The sequence below is a fragment of the Phodopus roborovskii genome, unplaced genomic scaffold (genome assembly GCF_943737965.1).
Source record: "Phodopus roborovskii unplaced genomic scaffold, PHOROB, whole genome shotgun sequence".
In the NCBI taxonomy this organism is placed as follows: domain Eukaryota; kingdom Metazoa; phylum Chordata; class Mammalia; order Rodentia; family Cricetidae; genus Phodopus; species Phodopus roborovskii.
This window is the reverse complement of record NW_026126511.1, coordinates 43,618,726-43,646,420: the sequence shown is the minus strand read 5'-3', so window position 1 is coordinate 43,646,420 and position 27,695 is coordinate 43,618,726. Positions and strand designations below refer to the sequence as shown.

The 27,695-nt window shown below is 50.1% G+C and overlaps 2 protein-coding genes across 4 annotated transcripts in view; both read left to right on the top strand.

Moving 5' to 3' along the window:
• The window catches only part of Reep4 (receptor accessory protein 4), an 816,909-nt gene that overhangs the window by 374,749 nt on the left and 414,465 nt on the right, over positions 1–27,695 (top strand). The gene's annotated exons all lie outside the window — the stretch shown is intronic.
• On the top strand, positions 12,943–18,484 carry Egr3 (early growth response 3). 3 transcript variants are annotated; one of them, XM_051195435.1, is made up of 3 exons: positions 13,336–13,483; positions 13,905–13,957; positions 14,773–18,484. In XM_051195435.1, the coding sequence occupies exons 2-3, from the start codon at positions 13,918–13,920 to the stop codon at positions 15,780–15,782; spliced, it is 1,050 nt and encodes a 349-aa protein (XP_051051392.1). In that variant the 5' UTR covers positions 13,336–13,483; positions 13,905–13,917; the 3' UTR covers positions 15,783–18,484. The 3 variants fall into 3 exon arrangements, with proteins under 3 accessions (XP_051051391.1, XP_051051392.1, XP_051051393.1); XM_051195434.1 differs by lacking the exon at positions 13,905–13,957 and having other exon boundaries at positions 12,943–13,483; XM_051195436.1 differs by lacking the exons at positions 13,336–13,483; positions 13,905–13,957 and adding an exon at positions 14,124–14,512.

Sequence of the window (27,695 nt, the reverse complement as noted above, 5' to 3'; positions counted from 1 at the left end):
AGCATTTCCCAGTAAAGATAAAGACCCTTCACTCAGAATAACATCCCCCCCCAACCCCCAAGCCTCTCCAGGTGTCTAATCCACTTTGAAGGAGTGGAGAGCAGAGCCACTCACCTCTAGGACCTTACCCCACTGTCTTAGCCAGCTTAATAAAACCTGAGGCAATTCCAGAACACATTTTCTCCTCTGATAATTAATTTACCTCTGCCTGCCCCCCTCCAGTAACTACTAAGAGACACATAAGATGTGTACCTGTACACATGTGTGCATGCACGAATGCACACACGCATGTGTGTATGCCCTGGGCCCATATCTCCCCTTCTGAGACCAGCAAAGAATCAGGAATTGAAAAGAGCACGGCCACATATGTTCTGCTGCAAAGGAGCTGTGGGTGGGCCGTCCATCTCTACCATTCACTGCTCTGTTTGCCTGGGCAAGTCAGCCACCCTCTCTGGGTCTCTGATGGCCTTGGAATCTCCCACAGGCAACGTCTATTTCCGACGCCAGCTAGGCAAAACCTAAGCAGGGGAGCCTCATGGTTGCTTCAGGGACCCAAAGCAACACACAGAATCATTAACTAGAATCCTAAATCAGGAGCAACGGGTTAAAAGGAACGAGACAGAGGCCGTCCATCAGGAGGGGACTCAGCTGCCTTGGGTTCCCACTTTCACATTCAGTGTCACACTGAAATCAGGGAAGCATGCTTCCTGTAGGGGCCTGAGAAGCAGCTTACAAGCCTACATGCTTTCTGCTTCCCAAGACCCCTTCCCATCCACAGGAACAGAGACAGTCTTGCACATGCCCTAAGGAAACCCATGGCATAGTCACTGCCCAACCCAGTTGTGTGCTTGCAAAGCCTACCAAGAGAGCAGTCAAAGACAGGCTCACAAGACAGGGGCATGCACACTGGAAGGGGATGCTACTGTCTGTAGGGATGGGAAAGGAGACCTGAGATGGCAAGGTGGAGATCAAGGCACCCATGGGTACCAATCGTGGCTCATCCCTGGCTGACACTACAGCAAGCTTACCTGAGCGAGCACAGCTAAAATGTGTCAGCCTGCCCTCCAAGTCTTGACACACACATAAGTAACATCTACAGCAGCATCTACAACCTTCCTAATGCTGCAACCCTTTAATACAGTTCCTCGTGTTGTGGTGAACCCCTTAACCATAAAATTATTTCATTGCCACTTCATAACTATAATTTTGCTACTGCTATGATTTGTGATGTAAATATCTGATATGTAGGATTTCTGATTTGCCACCCACAGGTTAAGAACCCCTTATCTACAACCTAACTTTTGGCCACATGGATGGACACTGGCCTCAGCTGTCAGAAATCCAAGATTCTTGCCAGCTATGTCCTGCCCATCCACACATACCCAAGCATGAATATCCATGTTTACAACACACCTCTACTGGATGCATCCTGCACACACATACTGTCAACACAGCAACCCACACAAAATTACCTGGTGTGTGAATCCGATAGACACTACAGGGTATGGACTTTCAACCTTTCTAGACATCCTAGACAAGTTGCATTTGTGATTACATTGTTGAGCCTCAGTATACTCTCACTCACAGCCTGATGGCACATCAGCCCACCACTAGCACAAAAAAAAAAAAAAACCACCTCTGTTTGTAGGAGACTAAGGACCAGACATGACCTAACCACAAATCTCACTTTGCAATTGCCTGCTGCTGCAAGTGGCGTTTTGATGACTGCAGTAGAGGTTTCTTGTGTGTGAGTGGGGAAGGAAAGGGGGGGGGTGCTCTAAGAAGGGAACCAGGCCTTCCCTTAAAGTTCATGAGGAAGGCATCCAGACACATGCCCATCCTTCTAGCAGCCCTACCTCTGGCCCCTTGCCTGTGCACTGCCCAGCCAGGGAAAGGAGAAGCCAAAATTGGCCAGACTAAGTTGCTAAATTGGACCTTGGCAGAGAAGGGGAAACGCGTCAGTTCCCTGGGGAAGTGGCCTAGCCCAGGGCAGCCACAGGCCCCTCCGCTTCTACTCCGATGGAACAAAAGTTGCTCAGATAGATCTGATGCTTTGTTTTTGAGCCTAAAATACCCTGTGGTGGCAGCCGGAAGTGTGACCACGGGAGGGAAGTAGGGCAATGGGGAAGAATTTGTTTGAGTTTCCATCATGGCCACTTTTTCTTTCACTTGGGGTCTAGAAGCTTTCTCTACCCCACCCCACCCCACCCCAAAAAGAACAGTTTGTGCAAGAAAGAAGTGTGATCCTAAGATTTGGGGCTTGGGCACCTAAAGCCACCATCACCAGTGATCTGCTACCCCAATATACCCTCCCGCTCCAGCCTAAGAAAGACTATGAAAATGACCGTCCTCACAGCTCTGTCTGGTGGTAGAGCAAGAAGCTAATCCAGAGGAAGAGGGGCTGACTCCTGGGCCAGGGGCCAAACAATTGCTTTCAGGATCTGACTGTCCCTAATGTGTGTGTGTGTGTGTGTGTGTGTGTGTGTGTGTGTGTGTGTGTGTGTTGTGTGAGAATGCACATGTGGATATGCATGTGCCGTGGCATGAGCATGGACAACTCTCAGGGCCAGTTGACTCAGGATCAAACTGGGGTTGTTGAGCCTAGCAGCAGTCACCCACCAGATGAGCCCTCTCACCAGCCCCTGGTGAGATTAAAAAATAAATAGTAAAGATGCTGACCACATGGAATTTTTCAGAGCATCTAGTGAGGCAAGACATAACTGGACTAACACTCTGGTCCATATGTTGGCCTCCAAATGCAAGGATCAAAGAGTGACTGCCAAGATAGGCCTCACCACTCTTCACCCACTCCTAAATAATTTTTACCCCATTCCCTTTACCACCAAATCGCCTGTATTTGTTTACTCTCTACCCACATTGAAGCTCCCTGAGACCTGCATTTCCCCTTTGCAAAGACCTGATCTACAGTCATCAGTGCCTTAAGACTGAATGTGTGATGGTGCAGTGGGCACACAATAAATAGTCAAATGTTGGAGATAGGGTGGGAATGATGGGAGGTCATTAAACTGTTCTATTAGCTCCTGAAGACTGATCATTCAAAGGGGGCTGGTGGGGGGGCACAATGGCCTCCTAAAGACCAAATGCTCCTGCCTGGGTGTTGGGGATGGTGTGTGGTCAGGAAGAGGTAAGGACACGATGAGAATCTGCGCAAATCCAGAAGTTAACTCTTCTGCCCTTGTGAAACACGTGTTGAAGGGGCACATTTATCAAGAGATCACACAAATGTGTGGGTGGAAGGAGTAGGAAAGCAAGTAGCCAAGGCATCCCTACAGCATCCCCGCCAAGAAGGCTGACTGAGGTGTAAGGCTGTGAAAACCCACCCCATGTCCTGCAGAGGGTGATACCCAGTAGAACAGAACCTGGCTGTATGCCCTGCGGGTGAGCATTCGGGCGGGTGGGGAGGGGAGGGGAGAGATGGCACCCGAGACCACACAAAGTCTGCTTGTCTTGCCCCGGGTACCCGGACATCTGGGCTTGAACTGGTCACAGGAGATGTGGAGTGGCGCCGCCGCTGGTCCGCATCTGGAGATCAGTGAACTCAACTGCAGTTCAGAGGCTGCTCCTGGCCTCAGTCTCTGAGTGTGATTTACCAGCTTTTAACAACAGCAGGATAATCATGCTAATGAAAAACTCCCTCCGGGTTTAGGGTAGCCAGACTGAGATGAAGAAACCGGGAGGCATTTCGGAGTCGCCCCCGATGAGTCACTCTGAATGTGCCTGTCGGGAGGCTGCCTGCATCTGGGCGCGAAGGACTTCTTTGCCCTCTCCCTGTGCGCTCTAAAGATACTGGAGCACACGCTGGCGACTACAAGGTCCATGCCCAAAGCATCCTAGCTTGGGCACAGCCTGAGCAGAATCTCCTGAGGTTGAGACGCCAGCAAATCACCTGCTATCACCTGCAGCGAGGTCTGTGTAGGTCTTCAGCTTCTCCCATCCTACACACGACCTTGGTTGGCTTCTCCCCAACACTCTCCAGGCTGCCAGGTTTTGGAGAGGGCAGTGCTCTGATGTGTTCCAAGCTCCCGGAAGACCCCAGATGAGCTGGGCTCCACTCCTCTTTTCCTAAAGATTTTCTGCCAGTGCCTCAGTTTCCCTGAATAACAGTAGCTCAAGGTTCCCTACACCCCACCATGCCCCCGGGTGGTGGGGGCATTAATTACAGTTTGTTCAAGGCTTTGAAGATGAAAATGCCAAGGATCATTACCTCTCAATTAATGGGGTTATTACCTCTTGAGATTGTGTTGGGTTGACTCCTACTCCACCCCACCCCTACCCCCAAGCTGGGATCCATAGTGGTTCCCGGTTATACTGTTTCTGGGTCCCTCAACCCTCATACTCCACACTGGTAATTAGTGCCCCCCCCAGCACGCGGGCTTCACAATAGGACTGGTAGAATATTTAGCACATTCCATCTTGAACAAGGATTTATGGAGTCTCTGATGAAGTGGTTGATGTAAGTGGGATGGATGATGGATGGAGTCACAGGCAGTTGTGAGCCCACACTTCTATTCACAGTACTCAGTAGCAGGCTGAGGCAGCAGGATGAAGAGTTCAAGTCTAACCTGAGCTACACAGTGAGACCCTGCCTCAAGCCCTCTACTCCCAAAGACTTATTTCCTTGGTGGCATTAAACCCACACCTGAGATGCTGTCGGAGTGGGGTGCTAATCCCACCAAGAGCAAGAGTTCTGAGCTCTAGAGAGTCATTAACTGCTTCCTTGAATCCCACTTGACTGGATACATACAGCAGAAGAAAGGAGGAAAGGAAGGAAGGAAGGAAGGAAGGAAGGAAGGAAGGAAGGAAGGAAGGAGGCCAAAGATGTACTTCCCCCCCCCCATCTTCTCTGGGATGCAAGAGACTAGAGGGCTAACAGTTTGGGGCTGTGTTTGAGATGAGAGCTCAAAGCCTGCCAACCTCTCTAAAACCTAGGGTTTTTCTTATAAGGGTGAAAGAGTCAGCATCTGCCTTATGAATAAAGCAAAAGCAGGTGTACTGCAAACCATGGAGCTAAGAACTTACCCATGGTCCCTCCTACTTTCTTTTCTGTCTCCTCATTTTTCTCCCCAACTGCCTTCTATACTGCCCTTCCCCCCAACACACACACACACACACATACACACACCTTTTCTGCTTCATTTCGAATCATGAAGTTCCTCTTTCCAAAAAGCACCATCCCCTGAGAGTCCTTTCTGCAGAGACACCATCCCTCCTAACTGAGAAGGGGTTATCCCACAATGGGTCCCAGGAGAGAAACAGGCCCTAAGAGCACATGACTCCATTGACCTTCTATGAGCCCCTGTGTGTGCTAAGACAGCAAAGTTCCCATTACAAGCCCTCATCTGCTGACCCACTCCCCCGCCCTATACACACACCCCACCCTTGCCCCAGGAACTCAGCCCCTCCTGCTAGAACCTCTAACTGTAACTAGGAACTTGAACACACTCCTCCCACACCTGCCTAAGATAGTCAGAAACCCAGAGAGCTCAGAAAGATTCTCTTTCCCTCTCCCCTTCCTAGCCCCCATCATTAGAAATTCATTCAAAAACCTGGAGCTGAAATTAAGAGAAAAAGAGGGTTGTCCAACTCTCTTGAAGCCCATGAATAAGATTAATCATAGCCAGTCATACATGCATAGTTTATCAGGCAGAACTCTTGATTCACAGGCCAGGGCTAGTGTTGGATGCTTACCTACAAAGTACACTTTTCTCAGTTCTACCTGTTAATAGTTCCCTTTCGTCTCTGCTCCAGCTCAATCCTGGATGCTCAGCCTCTGGGATTACCCATGACAATTAACTGGTTCTTCTTGGGAGAGATCTCTAGGATAAACCACCTTGGGAATTTAGTGGCTACTCCCACGCTCTCAGCAAGTGGTACTGTGTAACAAAATGTTTTCTCTTTATCAGACACCCAGAAATTACCTAAAGTATGATCCCAAATATTCCATTTCTACATGATTAATATGAGTTCATTTGAGTTTAGTTAGACCAATGGATTTTAAAGGAAAAGTATGTCTGTCTGGGGAAATGGCTCACTTGATAAAAGTACTTGCCAGGTAAAACAAGAGGATCTGAGTTCAGACCCCTAGAACCATGGAAAAAGCTGGGCATGGCCAAGTATGTGCCTGTAGCCCCAGCTGTAAAGAAGTGACACAGAGAAAGGAAGGTCCCTGAAACCCACTGGCCAGCTGGCCAGCCTCACCATATCAATGAACTGCATAGAAACTCTAAGGTGAAAAGAGATGGCTCAGTAGTGCTAGCCTAGCTGCTCTAGCAGGAGGGCCAGGGCTTGTTTCCCAGTATCCATAAGGCTTGGAATCACCTGTAGCTCCAATTCCAAGGGATATGACATTCTCTACTGATCTCCAGGGATAATTGCGGGAGCATGGTGCAAACAAACTCACACAGATGTGAATGAGCACACACACACACACACACACAGGAGGGGGGAGGTAGATCTCTGTGAGTTGGAGACCAGCCTGGTCTACAAGAGAATCTTTTTTAAAAACAAAGGTAAGGAGCAATTGAGGAAAGACACTTCAAGTCAACCCCCCCCCACACACACACATAGACATGGATGCACACGCACAAGCACATGTGCACACACCAAATACATACATGCAAAATTTAAAAATACACAAAGTGAAGTATGTGATTATCCTTGGAGAAGATCCTGTGGTCATTGCATCAGCTTTAGAAAGGAGGGCTGGAGCTCAGAGTAACACAGTCTCTCAGGTTCTGGCAGAGCTCCTAGGAAGTGCAAGTGCCACCTACACCCCTTCACTGGCCCCTGGGCTCTTTCTTTCCAAAGCATGCTGGGATACTACAGTCAAGCCTCCTTCCTATTCCTCATTGCTTTCTCCCCCAGGTTCTCAGGTTCAGTGAGAGACCTTGTCTTCAAAAATTAAAGGTGTAGGAGATGGAGATGCCTCGGTGACTAATAGTGCTTACTGCTCTTTCAAAAGGCCTAGTTCTATTACCAGCATCCATGTAATGGCTCACAATTGCTGTAGCTCCATCCATCTTCCCCCTTACACCAACCACCTCATTTCTTCCTTCTATTATAGTCACAAAAGGGACAACAGCTAGAGTCAAAAGCGTTCTTTTCAGAGTTCCATGGGGTGAGTTCAAATAGATCCACCATTTTGAGACCCATTAAATTCCAGGGAGCTACTAAGATTCTCCCAATCACATAGATCTTCCCTTAATAGTAAGAAATGAGGAAGACAGTCCTAAAATCTTCCTTACTTGGCTGTTGTAAAGAAAATGAGGTGTGGAGAAATGGCTTAGTGGATAAGAACACCCACAGAAGACTCGGGGCTGATTACCAGCACCCACATAGCTGCTAACAACCATCTATAAGTCTGGATCTATAAGTCTGACACCCTCTTCTGACCTCCATGGATACCAGATGTGCACACACACACACACACACACACACACACACACACACACACACACGGGGGGGGGGGGGGTGAAAGGGAGCAAAACATGTATACACTTTTTTTCCCCCCAAGACAGGATTTCTCTTGGCTGTCCTGGAACTAGCTCTTTTAGACCAGGCTGATCTCAAATTCACAGAGATCTGCCTGCCTCTGCCTCCTGGGATTAAAGGAATGCACCACCACTGCCTGGCCACATTTTTTAAAGTAAGAAAAACAGTATATACAGGCCTGTCCAAGCAAAGCAGGTATCAGGTATCATTGGTCCAAACTTCTGGAGATTTAATCAACCAGAAGTGCCAGCATCAGGGGCCCCATGAAGCCCACTAACCCTATAGGAAACTAACACTTTTCTTCTTCAAGCTTCTGGGAAAATTCTACCTAGCCTCTCCTTTAAACTGTCATTACCAAAGAAATGGCATTGACTTCTAGAAATTTCACTAATGAGTAGTAGGACTTTAGTTGTCCTCCAGGGTGGCACCCAAAAGTGGAAAGCACCTGAAGACCCTCAAGACAATTGACATTCAAGAGCAAAGCCACCAGGACAGGTCCTCCATACACATACTTGGTGTGACTTAAGCAACCCCAAACTCTTATTTCTCATCATTGGGCCTGGTGTCTTACAACCAGATTTACATTCTAGTACCTGGGTGACATTCTGAGAATTGTGCTTAGTATCTTCAGGTGATATTAGTAACTCTTGTTCAGTAGTTTTGTTTTGTTTTTTTCTCCAATTGCTAGATAGTAGAGTCACTTGTGAAGGCACACATCGATAATCCCAGCTCTTGGGAGGTAGAGGCAAGTAAGGCCAGCCTCAGCTGATTTCAATGAGTAATCAAGACCCCTGGGGAAGAGGGGGGGCTGAAACAGAAATGTGTGCTGCTCAAGTATGGAGTCCTGAGTTCAGATATCCAGCACCCATGTAAAAAGTCCACACAGCTGTAAGGTTGGCACAGAGGCAGGAGGATCCCTGAGGCTCTCTGTCCAGCCAGTTTTCCCCAATCAGTGAAATCCAGCTTTAATGAGACTCTATCTCAAAAAGAGTAAGGTAGAGAGCAATTGAGAGACACAAACATGAGCACATGAACATGGACACATACATAAAATATACACACCAAAAAAAGAAGTCGCTGGAAAGCTTGGAAACCAGGGCCTTCATCAGGAGACACAAGTACTCTTACCACTGAGCTTTATCCCCACTTCAAAGCAGTTTCATTTAAAAGGTAAATTCCCTTGTGACTATGGATCAGCAGTTAAGGGGATTGGCTGCTTTTCCAGAGGATCAGAATCCAATTCCCACCTCTCACAGGGAGGCTCTCATCTGTGTTAACTCCAGTCCCAGGAGACCTGAAGGCCTCTTATGGCCTCTGCACACATGCACGAAGACAAAACACCCATACACATAAAAACAAATAAACGTAAATGCAAATGCCCTCTAAGACAGGTAAAGCATTAAATGGTTAACACTCCAGGTTGAATTCATTTTAATGAGGGAAAGGAGAAACTCTTAGAAGATAAAAGACTGGTTAATAAGGAGAGCTACAGTTCAGAGATACCTGGAACAAAGGTCCATGACAGAATTGTGCCTGTTTCTGCCATGGAATTCCAGGACCACATCTTCTTTATCTTCACCAAAACAAAGGCACCATTCCCCCTCCATAGGAGACAGCAGCCTTGGCTCTTTTACACAGGGATGGCCTGCCTGCCTTTCACCAGCTCCAGGGGAGAATGCCCTGAACCAGTGCCCACTCTTTCCCCAACAACTTCAGGGCTTAGGGCAATTAGGCACTTGGCACTCTCTTTGGAGCCTGCCAATAAACCTGCAAGAAACACCCTCAGCCCCACTCCAGGAAGGAGAAAGGAAACACACCAGGAGGGACACTGAGGAAGAGGGAAAAGCTTTTTCTATGCTGCATTCCACCCCTGACAACCAGGGAGCTACAGTAATCTACAAACCCACCACTGTTAAACACCCTGTGCTACTCCAAATACCTGCGTGTGCCTCCTGGCACAGAACCACAGCTTCTACCTACCATCATCATCCAGGGTGACAGAGGGCATCTGTTGGCACTGCAACCTGAATAGAAAGTAGTCATTAAGGGCCTATGCTTGTAGGCTCCTTTCATGGCAAAGAAATGGCCCCAGAATCCTCTACCCTCTCCTGGGAGCCACAGCCAATACTTTTTTTCTTGTAGTTTTTAAGGCGTTTCAGGGTGTTACAGATTGATCCAGGCCTAGTGTCACCACCACCAGTTGAAGTCTTAATCCAGATCTTGGCTCCTGCAGAAAGGGGCCCTTCTGTAAACATCCCTAGACTGGCACTGCTACCAGGTATCCAAACAGAAATTTTCTTTTCTCTGTAAATGAATAGTATTTCTTGTACATGATAAGCTGGAAAGGATGGCTTCTCCCATTAGGCACTTTTTACTAACTGCACCATCTGGATGCATCTCTGGACACACTTCTTGTGTGTCCACTATGCATCAGGATGGAGGAGAACATAGTTTAATAGAAATTGCTGTTACTGAGTGCTTGGTATTTAAGTACTCTATGAAAATGCTCTTAATTCTTCCTATGAGGCCTGTACTGTTACATCAGTCAACAGATATGAAGTTCAGTAGTTTGCCTTTTCACAATGAAGGTCTGATAAATACTTTAAGTGAATTGAAAGCTTCCATTCAGTTAGAAAAACTGGTAGTAAGGAGGCCGACAGACTTTCCATTGTTGCCTAGTAGGCAATGAAAGTTCTGGTGCAAGCCAGCGGCCTCGCTACTTGCTTTCCCTCTCAGAAGCAATCCTTGGAGGAGCATTAGCTGACACTGGAACTGGAAAGCCTTTGAGAATCCAAAATGCTTCCACCACAGGCCACCACAGGAGAGAGCCCAACAGGTGGAAAGCGGGTGATATCTGGAGCCCTTGCTAGTTGAGCTGGGCCACAGAAGGCCTTCCACTTCCTTCCCACCACCCCCTCAGGCTGATCTCTGACTCCCGCGGGGAGATATGGTCATTGCAGTCAATCTTAGACCTGCAGCTTGTTCCAGGACTGAGAACCTGGCGGCACGTCCAGGCAGAATGTAGGAACCCACCGAGACACCCCACCCCTCCCACCACAGCCCGCCAGCCTCCCATCTCACGCGCAGCAGGAAGCGCTGCAGAGGCGCGCCCAAAGCTTGCGGGTACCCTAGACGTCCTGTCCCTCCCCAACTGCCAGGCTCTCCAGCCAGAGGCCAGAACTCCAGACTAATTTTTCACGCCCCCCCCCCGACCGCCTTCCTAGGTGACGCTACAGTCTGTGCGGTTCCTTTAAAGGCTGCGGGTTCCGTTCTTCTTCCCTTTTCCACTGGATGCCAAAATATGCAAATCCGGGGACCGGAATCTGCTGCCAAATAGAGCAGGAGAAGGGGCGCGGCCGGCGCGTCACCGGATCCGCTCCTTGTATGGCTCTTCCCGGCTTGGCCCGCTGCCCCACGACCCTCCCTGCAGCCGCGGAGGCCCCTCCCGCACCCTGCCAGGCTCACACCGCCACCCACGCCCCTGACCGGTCGCTCCCCCCCTCCAGGGATGGAGCCGGGGGCGGGAAGCGCTGCATGCCCTGATTCCGGCCGAAGCCCGGGACCGCTGCAGCGCGCAGTCTCCCCGCGCCGCGCGGGCGGAGGAGAACCCGGGGGGCGCAATGCCTCTAGAGCACAGGAATGGGTAGCCTGGAGGGAGAGGCGGCGGGGGTGGCAGAGAGGGGGATCGCGGGCGGAGGGAATCCCTCCTTTTCTAAGAGCTAGAGAAGATCCGGGGGAGTCTGGGCCCTTCCCACCCTATGTTCTCCACCAAACTGAGGGGAGGAGAGGAGTGAGGTTGTCATCCACCCCCATCACAATACGCGGCTCGGGAGATCCTCCTACACGTCCCCGGCCCCGCATGGACCTCCCACGGCGTGAGGCCCGGGGATCCTCTCTTCCTCTTTGCCAACACTCCCCCTCCCCCTGAGAGATGCAAGTTCCCCCAACCCCGACTCTCTAGCGGGGGACGCAGGATTCACCATGCCCACGCGGCCACTGAGGAGGGAATCCTCCCCCGCCAACCCGGTGTGATTCGGGGTCGCGCCTCCTTGCTCCCTCCCTCTCCTCCCCCTCGCTCTCAGCCAGGCTGCGCGCTTCAGGAGCAGGCCTCGGGGAACACATCACCCACCCCCGGGATCCGCTGTCGCTCGGAGAGGTGACAGCACCCCGGTTCGGCACAGGGGCCGCCCTTGACTGCAAGGCACCCTTAGGCAGCAAAGAGGACAGCCCCTTGCGAGACCAAGAGGGTAGAGACTAGCAGAGACTGCCGTGGCTCTTTAGAAACTGTGGGTTTCGAATTCTTCTGCTGTAATTCAGCCGCAAGCCCTTCTCCGGCTGCAGTAAACAGTGGCTGTGCCCTGGCCTGCTGGGCCCTCCTGCCATCCTGTGGCCAAAGGGGTTTGTTTGCTTTAGAACCGTTAGGGAATTTATCTGGGAATTGTTTAGTGCACGTGTTTTCTATCCCTCAAACTTAACTCTTTGCTCTTCATCAAAAACTCACGTTCTCGCCCCCAAATATGTGGGCCTTCTGCCCCCTGCGCAACGTATTCCTGGGCCACTTCTGCGCACAGCTGGGAGTCAGCGCGCGGTCAAGAGCGAAGGGAGGGGCCAAGGCTGTGGGCGGTGAATCAGAATGCTGTAGGCAGGAAAGTTCTAGGTACTAGACCAAGGAGCCCTGAGACATTGGAACCCCTTCCCCAAAGGGAAGTACTCCCTCTCTCCACCCGAGTTCAGAGTTAGGGTGTTGACAGAAAGACAGGGTTGGGGTGGGGGTACCTGGGTTGAAGCAGTCACCTCCCCTTTCCCAACAATTCCCAGACTGCTAAGGGACCTGTCGCCTAGTGTATTGGACTCTTCCTGCTGGAGTGCTGGAGGCCAATGGCAAACAGCTCCACCTCTCCACCCTAAATGTTGTCTCTAATGCAGACTTCAAATAAAAACCTATATGTTTGGTTACTGGGTTTTCGACTGTGCACTGCGCAGCGCGCGCTTTGCATTCGGCTTCGACCTTTCCTTTCTCCTTTCACTCTCCTTCTTTCTAATCTTCTAATTGACTTTTTTCTTCTTTTTTTTTTTCTTTTTCTCTCTCTCTCTCTTTTTTTTAAGAACGGCGAGTGGTGCGGGCGCTGCACGTTGGCTGCGGCCCGCTTCCTGCTTTCTAATGTTCCATTGTGAGGAGCTTCCATTGTGACGTCGCGCCCCTTCGGCTGGGCTTTGTCTGTCCATATATGGGCAGCTACGTCACGGAGCTTTCCCGGGGCTCAGATAAATAGACTGGTGGAGTTCCCTGGCTGGGAGCTTTTGGGCAGCAGTGAGCTAGCTAGGAAGCGGCGGGGTTGGTGGTGGTGGTAGCAGCGGCAGCAGCAGCGGCAGAGGAGGTGGCAGCGGCGGCGGCGGCGGCGGCGGTGGCTGTGGCAGATCGGGGGGCGGGGGGTCGGCGGGCGCGTGTCTGTTTGTGAGATCAATACTGAAGCCGCGTCTGACCCCCTGGAGCCCAGATCCCCCCCAGCCCAGCCCCCAGCCCACTCCCCGCACACGCCCCACCCCACCCCCACGACCCAGCGTCGCACCGCACCAGCTGAAGCACCCGAGAGGATTACCCTTTTTGCCCCTCTCCCACCCCCCCAAAAGAATAGATCCCCTCCCCTGACCCACCCCTTCCCCTCTTTCCTCCCCCCTCCCTCCGAACTTTCCCTCTCGCATGCTTTTCCCCTGCACCACGGATCGCCTCTCGGATGCCGCTAGCCTGGAAGCTGCGTTAGGAACAGGCGGCGGCGGTGGCGGCGGCGGCGGTGGCGGCGGTAGCTCGGGACTGCTATGACCGGCAAACTCGCCGAGAAGCTGCCGGTGACCATGAGCAGTTTGCTAAACCAATTGCCTGACAATCTGTACCCTGAAGAGATCCCCAGCGCGCTCAACCTCTTCTCCGGCAGCAGCGACTCGGTAGCCCATTACAATCAGATGGCTACAGGTAAGGGTGGCAGCGAGGCGGCGAGGCAGCAAGGAAGGAAAGGGGGAGGAAAAGGAGGAGGGAGCAAGCTAGCGATGGATGCTTAGATCGATGGATGCAGAAATGGATGGATGGAGAGACGGATGGGAAGATGGGGGGCGCGCTGGGAATTTTCCGGGGGGCGAGTTGCTTTTCCCACCCACTCCTCCCGCCCTCCGAGATCGGGAAGGCTTGGTTGGCGACGCCACGGTTGAGGCTTCGGTTCTCCCGGGTGGGGGCAGCCGCCGCTCGGAGGGAGGTAGGTACAAGCAGCTCTGGGGTTCTCCCTCCCCACGCAGGGGGCCCGATCGCTGGGCTGTGCCCAAGGCGTGGTGCTGTAGCCCCTTTCCCGGGAGGAGCTCAGCGTCTTTTTCACCCGCTCTCCCCCCCCTTACTCCCTCAGCCTCCCACCCGGGATGGAGCCATGTGCGGCGTGGAGTCCCCGCGGTGGGAGAGGTACTGCGACGCTGCCTTTCCGGGCGTTCAGCAAAGCCATTGGGGGTGTGGGGACGGCGGGGAGAGGGAGGGGGCTCATCCACAGGGCGGGGGAAAGGGTTTGCCACTGGGGGCGATCCTGGGACCCGGGAGCTTGGGAAAGGCAGCTGCTCCCGCTGTGGCGACACCGGCCGGTTTTCCGCCACTCTCCACTCCTAGCGGGGTCTAGGCTTCTCCCCTCCAGCACGAGCCGAAAGCTCCTTCAGGCCGGGAGGAAACTGGGGCCGGGAAAGGCTCCCTTTACGGGCGGCACCCTTCTGCGCTCCGAGGACAAAAGCGTCGAAGCGCTCTGGGTCGGCCACCCGGGCTCGGCGCCCATAGGGGGACATCGCTTGGGGCATGAAGGCGCGGCGTCTTGGAGTAGACAGGGCCGGGGGAAGAGGTCGAGTTGCGTGTGCTGGAGAGCGAGAGCCGGGCGCGCTTCGGGTCTGAAACTACCTGTAGCTGCAGCTACCTGTCCGCCCCACCTCGGGAAGAACAACAATGCTCTCTCGCGCGCGTGCGTGTATGTGTGTGGTACGTGAGTGTGTGCGCAGCGTGTGCGGTGTGTGTGCCGGAGCCACTCCACTCCCCGATCCGTAGTATTTTGCTGTATCCAGGTTGCGCCGGGGAGCGCGGCACCGCCCGCTTTGCGCCGGGCTCGGCGTTCCTCTTACCCCACGCGCTGCGCACTCCAGCCGGCCGCACCCTCTACTCCTAGGCAAGGACCGGGGCGCCGTAGCCCGGAGCCGGCTCGGCTTCACTCACCCCTCCCCTCTCTCCCCCGCTCTCCGCAGAGAATGTGATGGACATCGGTCTGACCAACGAGAAGCCCAATCCGGAACTCTCTTATTCGGGCTCTTTCCAGCCGGCCCCCGGCAACAAGACCGTGACCTACTTGGGAAAGTTCGCTTTCGACTCTCCTTCCAACTGGTGCCAGGACAACATCATTAGCCTCATGAGCGCCGGCATCTTGGGGGTGCCCCCGGCCTCAGGGGCACTCAGTACGCAGACGTCCACGGCTAGCATGGTGCAGCCTCCGCAGGGCGACGTGGAGGCCATGTATCCTGCGCTGCCTCCCTATTCCAACTGCGGTGATCTCTACTCGGAGCCCGTGTCTTTCCACGACCCCCAGGGTAACCCTGGGCTCGCCTATTCTCCCCAGGATTACCAATCGGCCAAGCCGGCCTTGGACAGCAATCTTTTCCCCATGATTCCTGACTACAACCTGTACCACCACCCCAACGATATGGGCTCCATTCCGGAACACAAGCCTTTCCAGGGCATGGACCCCATCCGGGTCAACCCACCCCCTATTACCCCTCTGGAGACCATCAAGGCCTTCAAAGACAAGCAGATCCACCCGGGCTTCGGCAGCCTGCCCCAGCCGCCACTCACTCTCAAGCCCATCCGGCCCCGCAAGTACCCGAATCGGCCTAGCAAGACCCCGCTCCACGAGCGGCCCCACGCGTGCCCCGCAGAGGGTTGTGACCGCCGCTTCAGCCGCTCGGACGAGCTGACTCGGCACCTTCGAATCCACACGGGCCACAAGCCCTTCCAGTGTCGGATCTGCATGCGGAGCTTCAGCCGCAGCGACCACCTCACCACTCACATCCGCACGCACACCGGGGAGAAGCCCTTCGCGTGCGAGTTCTGTGGGCGCAAGTTTGCGCGCAGCGACGAGCGCAAGCGCCACGCCAAGATCCACCTCAAGCAAAAGGAGAAGAAGTCGGAGAAAGGGGGTGCGCCCTCTGCATCCTCGGCGCCCACGGTGTCCTTGGCCCCTGTGGTCACCACTTGCGCCTGAGGCTCGGGCACCCAGATCCCCTCTTTGCCCTACGAGTGCCTCCTGGCTGGTCGCCTGAAAGCAGCGGGGAAAGCCAGCCACTGAGGCGCAGGGGCCGCGCCCTGGTCTCGCCCTGGACGTGCGGCCCCTTGCCTCCCCTTCGATGCCCCCCATTCCCATCCTTTCACACCGGCCGATGGTTGGGGGCTAGAGCTGGAGGCACTTTCTCCTTGCTGCCCCCCTTTGCCAAGGCGTGGGGGCGGAAAGGTGGCGTCTAGCCCGCTTTGTTCAGTTAGGATCGCCTTGATCCAGGGGCCGTTGGGCCGGGCCAAGGACCTGCGGGGGACTGAAGGCGGGGCCCCTCCAACCCTCGCCAGACCCAAGCACCTCACTGTCTCCCCCTCCAGTGTCTCCCTGTGTTCCCCCTCGAATACCCGAGAGGGGGAGGGGGTAAGGAGCGCACCAAAGCGCAGAGCTTGCTGCCCGCCGCACGCACGCGCGCTAGCGTGCGGTGATGCGCGTGAGTGTGTGCGTGCTCGCCTGTATGTGTGTGTGTGTGTGTGCGCGCGTGTGTGTATGTGTGTGCGCGCGCGCACGCGTGTGTGAGACTCTTGAGCTGAACTGGGCTGTGTCTACCCCCAAACTCTTCTTCACATAGGGTCCCCAAGCCATTGGGAGATGTCCCAGGCTGGGGACCTGCATGTGGCCGGAGGAGATGGTCTTCCATCGGCTCCGCACTAATGTTTCTTACAGAAATGCCTCGGACGCAGCTGCTGCAGTACTGCTGCTGCCGCCTCGGGTTTGGCCCCTCAAAGCCCCCTCCCTTTCCGAGTGCTTCCCTCTTAGGCCTCAGGGCAGTTTGATCTTTGGGGGAAAAGAGCCACCATCTCCTGAGCCTGCCTTTAAAAAAAAATAATTTGCTCAGCCCCCCCCCCCCACTTTCCAAAATCTGTGTTCTTGAGCTTGCCCTCTGCCTTTCCCTCCCATTGTCTCCTTTGCCCTCTCAGGTTCTCACTAGGTCTCTCAAGATCTTTACCCAGAGAGGCAGGCCTCAATCAACCACCCAGCTATTTGTCTCTGTCACATACCCATCTCTCATTTCCCCCATTCCTGGGAAAGCTGGCTCTATTCATTTGTCCTCTGTGATCGCCAACACAACAGATAGAAGGGAAATGTATGTATATGATGTTGGTGTGTGTATGTAGATGTATGTGTGTGTTTCTTTATACACATATGTTTACATAACACATTGTATTCCTAGCAAAATCAAATCTAAGGCATTTGGTTATCTAGTGCAGTGCACTAGAATAAAGAGAATTTGTAGGCATATACAGCTTTAAATGATTTATTTTTATGAAAATGTTAACCGATGAGATTATATCTACCTGTGTATGTGAATATATGTGCACACATATGTATATATGCCTACACATCCTGTTCAAATTGTCCTCAAAAATAGATGGGGATGTTTGCATTAATCTGTGTTGCTGAATGAGGCACATCTGTTTCATGCCCTCATCATACCTTCTCCCTGCCCTACCTCACCTCTTCTCAGGAGCTCCTCTACCCCAGCTGTCCTTCCCAGCCCTTCCTCACACAGGGTGGCCCTTTAGAAGTGGAGACATAGAGAAGGGTGCTCTGTGACGAAGCTTCCTTCACAGTCTTGACTGAATGTATACTGTTTCCTATTAGCGTCGTTTCTCCTGTGGCCAGTGAGCTGCCCAGAGAGAAGGGACAAAGGTCTGGAGTTTACAGAATGTCTGTTTTTAAAGTCACTTTATGCGTTTCCCGCTTTTTTTTTAATTAATAAAAAAGCACCGTCTTTTGGTGGTGGATAAATAATACTAAAAGGACTCTAGCGAAAGGAGAGGGAAAACTCAAGAGTAGGGGATTGGGAATTTCCAGGTACTCGGGCTTTTTGTAGAAGGAGAAGTTTGCCAGGAGGGCCCATATTTTTTCAGCTGAAGGGTAAAATCTTTCTTTGCAGAGACAGTATTTTGCTGAATACTTTTTATAATGTGATGATTATTTAAAAAAACAAAAATTTTGGTCAGTTCAAAATTGGAAGGAGGAATCAAATATCCTTTAATTTTTTTCCTTCCTCCTTCTGAAATATGCATGTCACTGCATGATAACTCTGACTTTTCCTTTGTTTTAATAAAACTGTTCTCAGACATTTAAGCTAAACTAAGAAAAAAAAATACTTTGTTGCCAAAAGGTTGTGCTATCCCGATTTTTTTATATGTCTGCATGTTTAAAAAAAAAACAACAAAAGAAAATGCACTCTAACTTATGTGAACTGAGAGAAAAAAATATCAGGTTTTAAACAGGAAAACCTATGGGGAATGATATTTTTTGAAAGACTTTTGTATACAGTTGAGTACTTAGAAAAAGACAAACCAGATGTAATATATTTTGTGGATGTTTTTATTTCTTGGATTTATAGTACCTTATACTAAGGTTAAAAAATGCTTGATATTGTGAAAAGGTGAGATTCTTCACCAACATTTCATTTACTCCTTGTCACATTGTTATGCCAATATAATATAGTTAATGAAAACAGCATTTTTAAAAACAAATATTGAAACGGTGTAATGTTGTAACATTTGCCCTGTGAGCAAATGCCAATACAGTAAATATATTGTGTTTGCTGACAATCAGCCTGCCTTTAAATCTCATTTTATTTCTTGTTTTCATGGTATAAAGTTTTGGTTTGGCCTGGGGTCTTTGCTGTTGTTGTTTGTTTTTGTTTTTGGCCTTGTTTTGTTTGGGGGTGTGGTGGGCTGTTTGATAGGTTGTGGTGCCTGGATTTATGCTTCTTGCTCTGAGAACTGTCTGAGTAGAACTGAAGTCTTAGGACATGGGTCAGAATTCTGTGTGGGTTCTTGTGTTTCTAATCCAGTTTTGAATGCTGGTTCTGAGAGAGTTCCACTCTAGCCTTCTGGGATTCCTCAGACTAACAGAGTGATTAGATGAGCAGTTTGGATAAACTGAACTCATGGGTGTCAGGGTGGTGACTTAAATCTCCTAAAACCTTCTCTATGGTTTCCATGGGTAGGCCTGGTTGGTAGACTATTTCTCTGTTGGTCTTAGAACAAGACCCTAAAGGGCCTCTGGAACAGCACTGAGAAATTCTCTTGCTTAAGCTTTTGAAGCCTGAGAAGCAGGTGGAGACTTGACAGGGATTCTTCAGGGTTGGCAAGATAACCAGAGAGATTGGCAGCTCTTCTGTGGTCAGATAATGGGGAGAGGGGAGTCTGGTTTTAAAGTTCTACAGCTTTAATCCCACTGGGACAGGCTTTTCAAAGTCCTTCGTGCTTGTCAACATCTAGGAGAGGTGCTTCTCCTTAGAAAGTGGTTCTTGTGAGTGACTCAAAGATTTGATGATTTTAAGTGAAGAAAGTACTCCTGAAATTTGGAAGACAGGGAAAGTTTATGTAGTGTCAATGCATTGCATCTTGTGATTTCCATCTCCTGTGAAAACAGTGCCTCCCATGCCCTTCAAGTTATCTCCTTCACCCTTAACTGACTTTTGTGGCTAGCCTAGCGTTTCCACTATTGCTCTTAAGGGAACATTTGCCCTTTGCTTTTTGTCTGTAACTATCTTTTCCTTTATGCTCTAGCCCTCAGAAACCTTACTTGTTATAGAACAGTCTTCAGAACACTCAATCCTGCCTGCCTCTCTGTAGAAAATTCACCTTAGCCCCTCTGCTGTGTATCTGAAATGTGATCTGCTTTACCAAAATTTGGTGTTTGATGCTTGATACTGGGTTAAGGAAACACAGCACCAGATTGTAATGGGGAGTTAGTTACACACACACACACACACACACACACACACACACACACACACACACTGAGCCAACCCAAAGTCACAGAAGCTTCTCCTGATACTTAATAGTAGCAGTCCCATCTCAAGAAAAAAAAAATAGAGATGTTATTTCAGGTTGGCTATCATTACCAGTAAGCTAAGACTACAGCTGGGTGGGGAGGTCGGTGGGCTGTGGCCCTAGAAAAGAATGTTTTTGAAGTGAGAGATGAATAAAGAGAATGTCCTGTGTAATCTTAAATTCTTGCACCCACACAATTCTAGTTCATTGTCTGCCATCTTGAATTTTTTTCTCTCACTTATGAAACTAGGAATTCCAAACTCCAGCATTATTCACAACCACAGAGAGCCATCCTCCTTCCAACCCAAGGAGTCCAAGATGGCTGAAAAGTCTCATTGATTGAACCTATAGCCCAGCTCTTTGCTGAACTAGATGTTTTCTTTCAGATGTCTGTGTGGTTTTCCAGGTGAGTTTTGTCAGAGTTGAAGATCTTATCACTGGATGTCTTCATAGTTAGCATCCTGCCCCACCTGTGCCTTCTCCAACCAAACCAGGCCTTCAGACCTTCAGAGTTGTGCTCTCGACAGTAAACCATGCTGCATGACTAATAAGCTCCCCATTGGTGGATGTTACTCAACCCAACCTGGTTCAACCACTGGGTTACTTGGCAATATGGCAGCCTGCCTGACTGGCACCAACCCAGTGTGGTGTAATCACTGATTCAAACTTTGTAGCTAGCTAGATAAGGCTGCCCCAGATATCATCACACTTACTACCCAACCTGACTGGGTTTTGTAAGTAGAGAAGAGACTGGAGCCTGAAACTTAAGGACAGAATGGACATAATGAGGCATAAAGGTGTAGACAAATAGTGTCGTGGCTTGTTCCAAATGTTTGAAGTGTCGGGAGGGGAATGAAAGGATATTGCACAATGCGCACACGTGATGTGTGTGGCACACTGGAACTCATGGCTGCACAACTGTACTCTGTGAACCGGGATTGGGCATAAGTGAGATACTTTTTATGAGTTTGAGGTGAGAAGTGAATCTTTGTATGGTAGTGGTGAACATTGTGTGTGTGCTCATATTCTTAAGCATGTAAACAGGAATCATGGGGTGAATTTTGGTGAATGCGGGCATTAGCTTCTGGGGAGTTGTTTAGGTTCCCTTCTTATTTTTTTTATTATTTTAGTGTCCCCTTTTTAATAATATGGGATTTGCCTGCAGAGATGAGGGGATGGTGAGTTGCCTCTGCTGACCCTGATGAGCTCCCTAGCATTCCTGATTGATAAAGTCTAAGGAAAGAAAACTGTGTGTGTCCCAAAGGCTAGAAATCATACCCCGGTGACTACTGGGGAAACGTGACCTTCTAAAGGTGACATAGAGTTTTTAAATTAGGACATCATCCTTGATATGCCCTCAAAAGGGTCATCTCAGAAAATTCCATCTTTAGAGAGAGGAGAAAGAAGTCCAGAAAGAAAAGTTCAGAGACCCTCGATCAGACCCTAGAACAGCCCCAAGGACAAACAGCCTTAGTCATCCATCAGACACAGAGGCCAGAGGACATCTGGGCCCAGTAGCTTTTCTTGGTGCCCTTCCTTTGTTTAAAGGTTTCCTCTCACCCTACCTTTTTTTCAAGTTTGCTCATCTTTACAGTTCAGTGCCAGAACAGGGGTGGGACAGGATTGAGGCAGTGTGATAAGTCTTCTCCCCATTAGCAATAAGGTCTCTAATGTGTCCCTGACTCTTACTACCCTAGACATGGCCAGGGCTTTTCTCCAGTCTAGACCTGACTGAGGCAGTCCCTGGAACCCCTGACCCTAGGGTAGACACACTGGTTTTTTTTACATCCAGCAAACACATAGATGACTAAATGTTTTGTCAACAATCTCAGTATAGCACTGATAGAAACAAAACATGGCTATAGAGCTGCCAGGCTTCATGGGAATCAGACACACCAAGTGGCTTTAATCTGCTTCCTGGCCCTTCCAGGAGTCCCCCAGAACATTGTCTCAGGGTCAGGACACATGGTCTGGTTCCAAATGTCCTGAAATGAAAAGGGTCCCTTCTGTAGGTCTCAAAATTGCTTTCCCCAGGCCTTAAGCCTTCCCTTCTATCCCTGCCGTCTTTCTCCACACTGGAACGGGAGCCCCTGGTGTCCTATAATTCTGATCCAGTGCTGTTCGGACCTTGACAATTGCACACAAAGTATTGGTCACCAGTCCTTCAGGCTGACTTCCCTCACCCTGCTCACCCAGACCTAGCAGCCATCCATGTCTTGAACTTTTCATTGTTGGCATCATGGCCCATGCATAGATACACTGCTCGACTGCAAATGAGACTGACTGTCATTGGCATCATCTACTGAGTTCTTCACTGTAGTCTCAGAAAGGCCCCCACCTCTCACCTATCCCAAAGTAAAAGAGAGGCCTGTTGCCCTTGAGGGTGGGGTTGGCTCATCTTTCTCAGAGAACATTGCCTTTTATCCCTGGGCCTGTATCCTTTGAGTGGCACACTCTGCTGGGTACTGCCCATCAGCCCAGACCTATCAGTTCCTTGTCCCTACCAAAGTGTCAGACTAGTGACCGGAGGAGAACTGAGACTTTAAGTCCTTTGCTCTCAATAATAGGCCAAGAGAGCTCTGTGTCACTAGATAATTAGTATTTTCCCTCAAGCCGTACAGATTCTCACAGTCTTCTATCTCTCCTTGCTTACTCTCCATACTGCTTAGGAAAATCAGTCCATCCCAACAAGAGAATCTGTTGTTCCATGGGATCTCGAGGTCCTAAAGAAAGTTTCCTCTGGGGCACTCTCTATTCTAGAAATTAGGAGGTCATTTGGCAGCCCTAGATGCTGTTCTGCTTTCCCCTCTGACCCTTACCCTGCTTTGGAACTGTGACATCCATCCAAGAGTCAAATCTCAACTTGGCCACTTCATTGCAGCGTGACTATCAATGGATGTTGTTATTGTTTCCTTTGCAGTTCTGGGAAACAAGTCCAGGTTTCATATTCTACACAAGTATCCTACTACTGAACCATGTACCCAGACCAGTTTCTTGTCTTATTGTAGCTTAGTTTCTGCCTGTCTTTTCATAGCTGTTGTAGAATTCATACAAGGTCATGTATATAGTATTGACTCATTGAAGGGCCTGTCAGTGTTAGTCTTGTCTCTTAGTCCTGTCCCAGGCCCCTACCTTCTAAACAACACTGTGAGCAAAATAGCTCTATATCCAACCTGAGGCTGGTCTCATTACTTAAAACACATCCAGAACTGGTGTAGCCCTCACCAGTTCCAACCATCCACTGAAGATGTGGGTTCCCAACATAGGTACTCTCCACTCCTGCCAACCCCTTCATCCATCCAAGGAGCCATAGGTGAGGTTCACTGTTGTCATTTCCTGGCCTACTTCCTGACCCTTTCCTTGATTCTTTTGTCCTTTCTGTCTTACCAAGATGGGTGGATGTAATACCTTCCTGATCCAGTATCATCTGCAAAGTCAATTAATGTGTCATTGGGCTGTTGCCTGCTTCCTGATTCTTATCAACGATTTAAATAAAACGCAGCTGGCCCAGTTCTGCATTCTGTCCATCCCTCACCCTTGATACCAGCATGGTTCTTCGTCATCCACCTTTGAACTCAGCTCTTAGCTTCCAATTGAAGATCTTCTGGCACCCAGTCCCAGTTTTGGAGTAGACTAAGTTCCTGAAATTTGATCACATGGCGTTCTCTGAGAGAACCCACAGACACCAAAGCCCTTCTCTCATCCTACCTTAAATTTGTAGTTATCCCAACACACTCTTTTTTTAGGTAAGGACCAGAAGTCACAAAGGTTTGAGATTTTTTTCCCCCCTGTGCATCTAGTATCCTCTTCTGGTCAGTGGAGGGTTCCAGGGAAACTATCCATTGCTTTTCTAGTCCAGTAAATATCTGCAACACTTCCTTCTAGGCATTGGGGCCCGAGTTCTCAAAGCTCTTCTTCTCCAAGGCAGACACAGGTAAAACACAAACAAGCAAATATGTGTTGCGACTGGCTGCGATATGAGATATGGAGTGAAAACAGAGCAGAGTAGAGCTTATAAAAAGAATGGAGAGTGCTGGAGGGAGGGATTTACTGCTCAATGGGTGGTCTAGGGCTGCCTCACAGGGAGGGGGCCTGTAAGCACAGGCCCAAGGAGTGATGGAGTGAACAGGCAGACTCCACAGGATCCCCAAGTGCAAAGGTCCTGAGGAGACAATGTGTCTTAGAATGTTTACAGGAATTTTGGGAGCCAGGGTGGCTAGAGAAAGGAAGTTAGCCAGCTATAAGAAGTGGAGTCAAAGTGGCAGGGTGGGGCCAAATCATGACAGTTCCTTAAAAAAATCCATACATCCAAAACAAGCAAGCGAAAAGGGGGGAGGAAAAAAGTCTTAAGAGTCCCGCACAATCCCAATATGCACCTGGATTGCTAGGCCAAATGGCAGTAACCTTATCATTCTCCCCCATGTCCTCCCCTTTCCACCTGCAGAGCCCCCCATCCCTCTGCCTCACCTCATCTGTCTTTGGATTTGCTGACACGGTTAGAGGTCCCTGGTGGTTCCTACACTCCAGCTTACCTAAGGAGAACTGGAACTGCCTCCCCTGAGAACCGCAATCCTAGAGCATCCCAAACTCCTATTGACATTCACCAGGGTACCAAGTTACTAATGGGGTGGATAACCCTTCTTATGGTCCAGCTTAGGAGAAGAAATAAATGTACTTTGGTCTCCTCAGTCATAAATGGTTTGCTGCACAGCCATCTCCCTGCTTTGTCTATGGCTGGAGTAGCCGTGTTTCCTCCCTTGACCCAAAGCTCCCTTGGCCAGGCTCTGCCAAGATGGGCATATTCCTGTCATACCTGAACATTCAAAATGGGATGTCCCTAGAAGAATTTGATGTACCATGTGTACTCCTTGCCATGTTCCTGAATACTTGCAAACCTCAGCCTTGTGGATTCATTTCTACAGCTTTTATAATCCTTGGGGGTTTTCTAGTTCACATCTCTCCCCAAGTCTCCATCTTTCCTCAGCAGTGTAGTGTGCCATCCAGAACTGCTTCACATTTCATTCATCCATAGAAGTTTATTAAGCCAGATAGAGTTCACAGCACTTGGAGAAGAAGGTGCCCACACTACAAAGATTAGCAAGACATTGTCTTGGCCTTCCAGGATCTTCTGGGGATGGAGGAGAGGCAGATGGAGAGAAGCACAATTTTAACTCATTGGGACTGGTGGTCCTCCCTAGAGACACACAAAAATCAGAGTCCGAGGGGAGGAAGGCAAGCAGTTAGGAAGTTGTGAAGGGGAGGGGGGTTTCGAGAGGATCTCAGGATCCTCTTCCAGATCTCCCATGGTACAAAAGCAAGTCACACTGAGCATTTCCTACATGCCATGTACTGAGCTGAGAATGTCACTTAAAATACCTCCACTGCACTCCAAGGAGTAAGGAACTACCAGGGTCCTCCTCAGTGGACAGTAGGTTACTCACTCTTTTTCTCCTTTTTCCAAAGAGAAGCAAAACCAGTGGTTCTAGGCCCCAGGGCTACACACAACTTGGCATCTCTAGAGTGTAAACAGATGGCTTCAAGGAGATTGTCCAGCCCAAATGACAAATCTACATGATACATCCTGGTTGCTTCTTTTGGTTACAGGGAAGACTTTTCTGGAGATGGGGGGGGCTAAGGAAGGAGACACCACCTTCAAATTTTCGATGAGCAGAACATCTCTTGGGGAATGTGGACACCTCCTCCATGTGGGACTCAAGAGGGGAGCTCTTCCACCATGTAGGGAATGGACAAATCACCACCTTCCCTTTTCCCAGCCCAGGCCAGCCACTTGCTCTTCCTTTGCTGCTGGTGAAGTTAAGGTCAGGCATCCCAACCAAAAGACAAAGCTATCTCTTTGGTACTTATGCTCTTTAATGGCTTAGCCCAGTTCCCCATCCATAACACTAGTTGTTGATAGAGGATCTGCTGTGATGTAAGATTATGGAAAGAACTATCCTGGTTCGGAAGCCTGAAGATCATTGAAAGAGGCAAGCAGGGACACTTCTCTTGCTGTGAGTGAATATTCTAGAAACCAGGTCTAACTTTAAGCAGGTCAGGTAAACAAGCCACATAGGCTCCAGATGGCTCAGAGGTGACAAACCCGGAAACAACCCTACTTCTCTGTGGAAATGCATCTTCTGGGTTTTAGGGCACTGAAATTTCCAACCAGTGAGAAGATGTCTCATGTAACAGGTCTGTGCCTCTGTGCTCCACTGCCTCAGGAGTTGGGAAACTGGCTTCTCCTCCTGGCTCAGACACTGGGACAAAGATGTATGACATTTACAGAGTCACCATCCTTCTCTGGGTCTTGAAGTCACCATCAGAAAAGCTACCATAGCAACTGACCCATTGAGTACCATCTGCAGAAGTTCTAGGACTATCGCACCATCACAAAATCCACCTTCCTATCATCTAGAACTAAGCCCAGTCTCAGAAATATCAGACAAGGCCCAAACTCAAGGATTCCTCTCCCTGCTGCTCAGGGTGGGTGGTTCAGGGTCTCCTGACTTCCTGGGACTCTGAGTCCTAGGGCCTGGCTACCTGACTTCAGATCCTTTTGGCCTAAGGCAGTGTTCTGGACTGTGCTTTCTTCTTGGAATATGTTTATAATCCTATTTTTCTCTTATAGTTTCTTGAAAATATATAGAAATGGACATGGAATATAGTCTCTGATTTAAGGTACCCTTCACACCCAGGCCAGAAATATCCAATAGTGTGCCTTATTCAGACCAGACTCATATCCCTGGACCAGAGGGCGCTAGTGGTGACATCTACCGTGACTAGGGAGCATCAGGACTCTGGAAGGCTCAGAACCTCTGTCTCAGGGCCATCCTTTGCCCCCTGCTGTTGAGAATGCTCTGATTTAGTTAGTTGTTGATCCCCCCCCCCAAAGCAACCATCGGAGACTGCCTCTCAGTAAGGTCTGGGAACCTCGATGCTTCTCATCCCCAAAATCCAAGTGTGCTCCTCCCAAAGGCAGCTGCCAGGAACCAGTGGTCCCTCCCTGTTGGCACGCCCTCATGCCCTTATCTCTAGCATCAGCCATTTATTCCATCCTTGCTCTGCTGTGGCGTCTGCTAGGTTACCCAACCTCCCTAGGTCAAGCCAGTGTCGGACAGGTTGAGTCATTATCTCCTTCTCCTCCCAGCCCTTCCAGGTCCTAGGGTTGGGCTGGTTCAGCAGGCTTCCACCTTCTATGTCTCCAGCTTCCAAGCCTGGGAGCCTCCCAGGACCAGTCTTCCTGACAGTCAGCCTCCTTTGGTTTTTCCCTGGAACAGCCCCTTTCACCATTCAGACCATTCACCATTCATTTAGACACACCTAAATTTGTTCACTATCTCTGCATCCACCTCTTTCTTTGATAAGTCATGGAAACTTGGACCTATCTGTAAACCTCAGCCTCGGATGACACATCTATAAAATGGGGATAATTTTACTTCTGCCTCAGGGCAGGACACTGGGTCAACTCAGTTCCCAGGATCTTATTGCCACTCATATGGATACTAATCTGTTTGTGCACTCTTCCCCCTTGCTCTTAGAATACTTTATCCATGAACATTTAGGGGTCCTAATTCATTGCATCTTTTTGGTTTTGGTTTTTGAGACAGGGTTTCCCTGGCTGTCCCGGCACTCATTCTGTAGAGCAGGCTGGCCTTGAACTCCAAGATCTGCCTGCTTCTGCCTTCCTAGTGCTGGGATTCAAAGCGTGTGCCCTCACTGCCTAGCTTCGATGTATCTTTATTATCCATGCTGTAAGCTGCTCTTTCCAGTCACATCCTATTCTCGGGGTCCCCGTGGGAACCTCAGCAAGTGTGACACCCACCAAATAGGCCTTCAAGCAAAACTCCCACCAGCCTAAAGAAATGCCCTAGTGCCCTCTGGGGACAAGAACCTGGGCTTTGCCTCTATTCACACAGCACCCTGGAGATGTTGAGGCCTCCGCAATCCCCTCTGTGTGCATCTCAGGCTCTGTGTGCAGCTCATCCCCAATCTTTGCTCACACCCTGCACACACATGCACTCAGCAGCTCCTGCTCTTCCTCCCC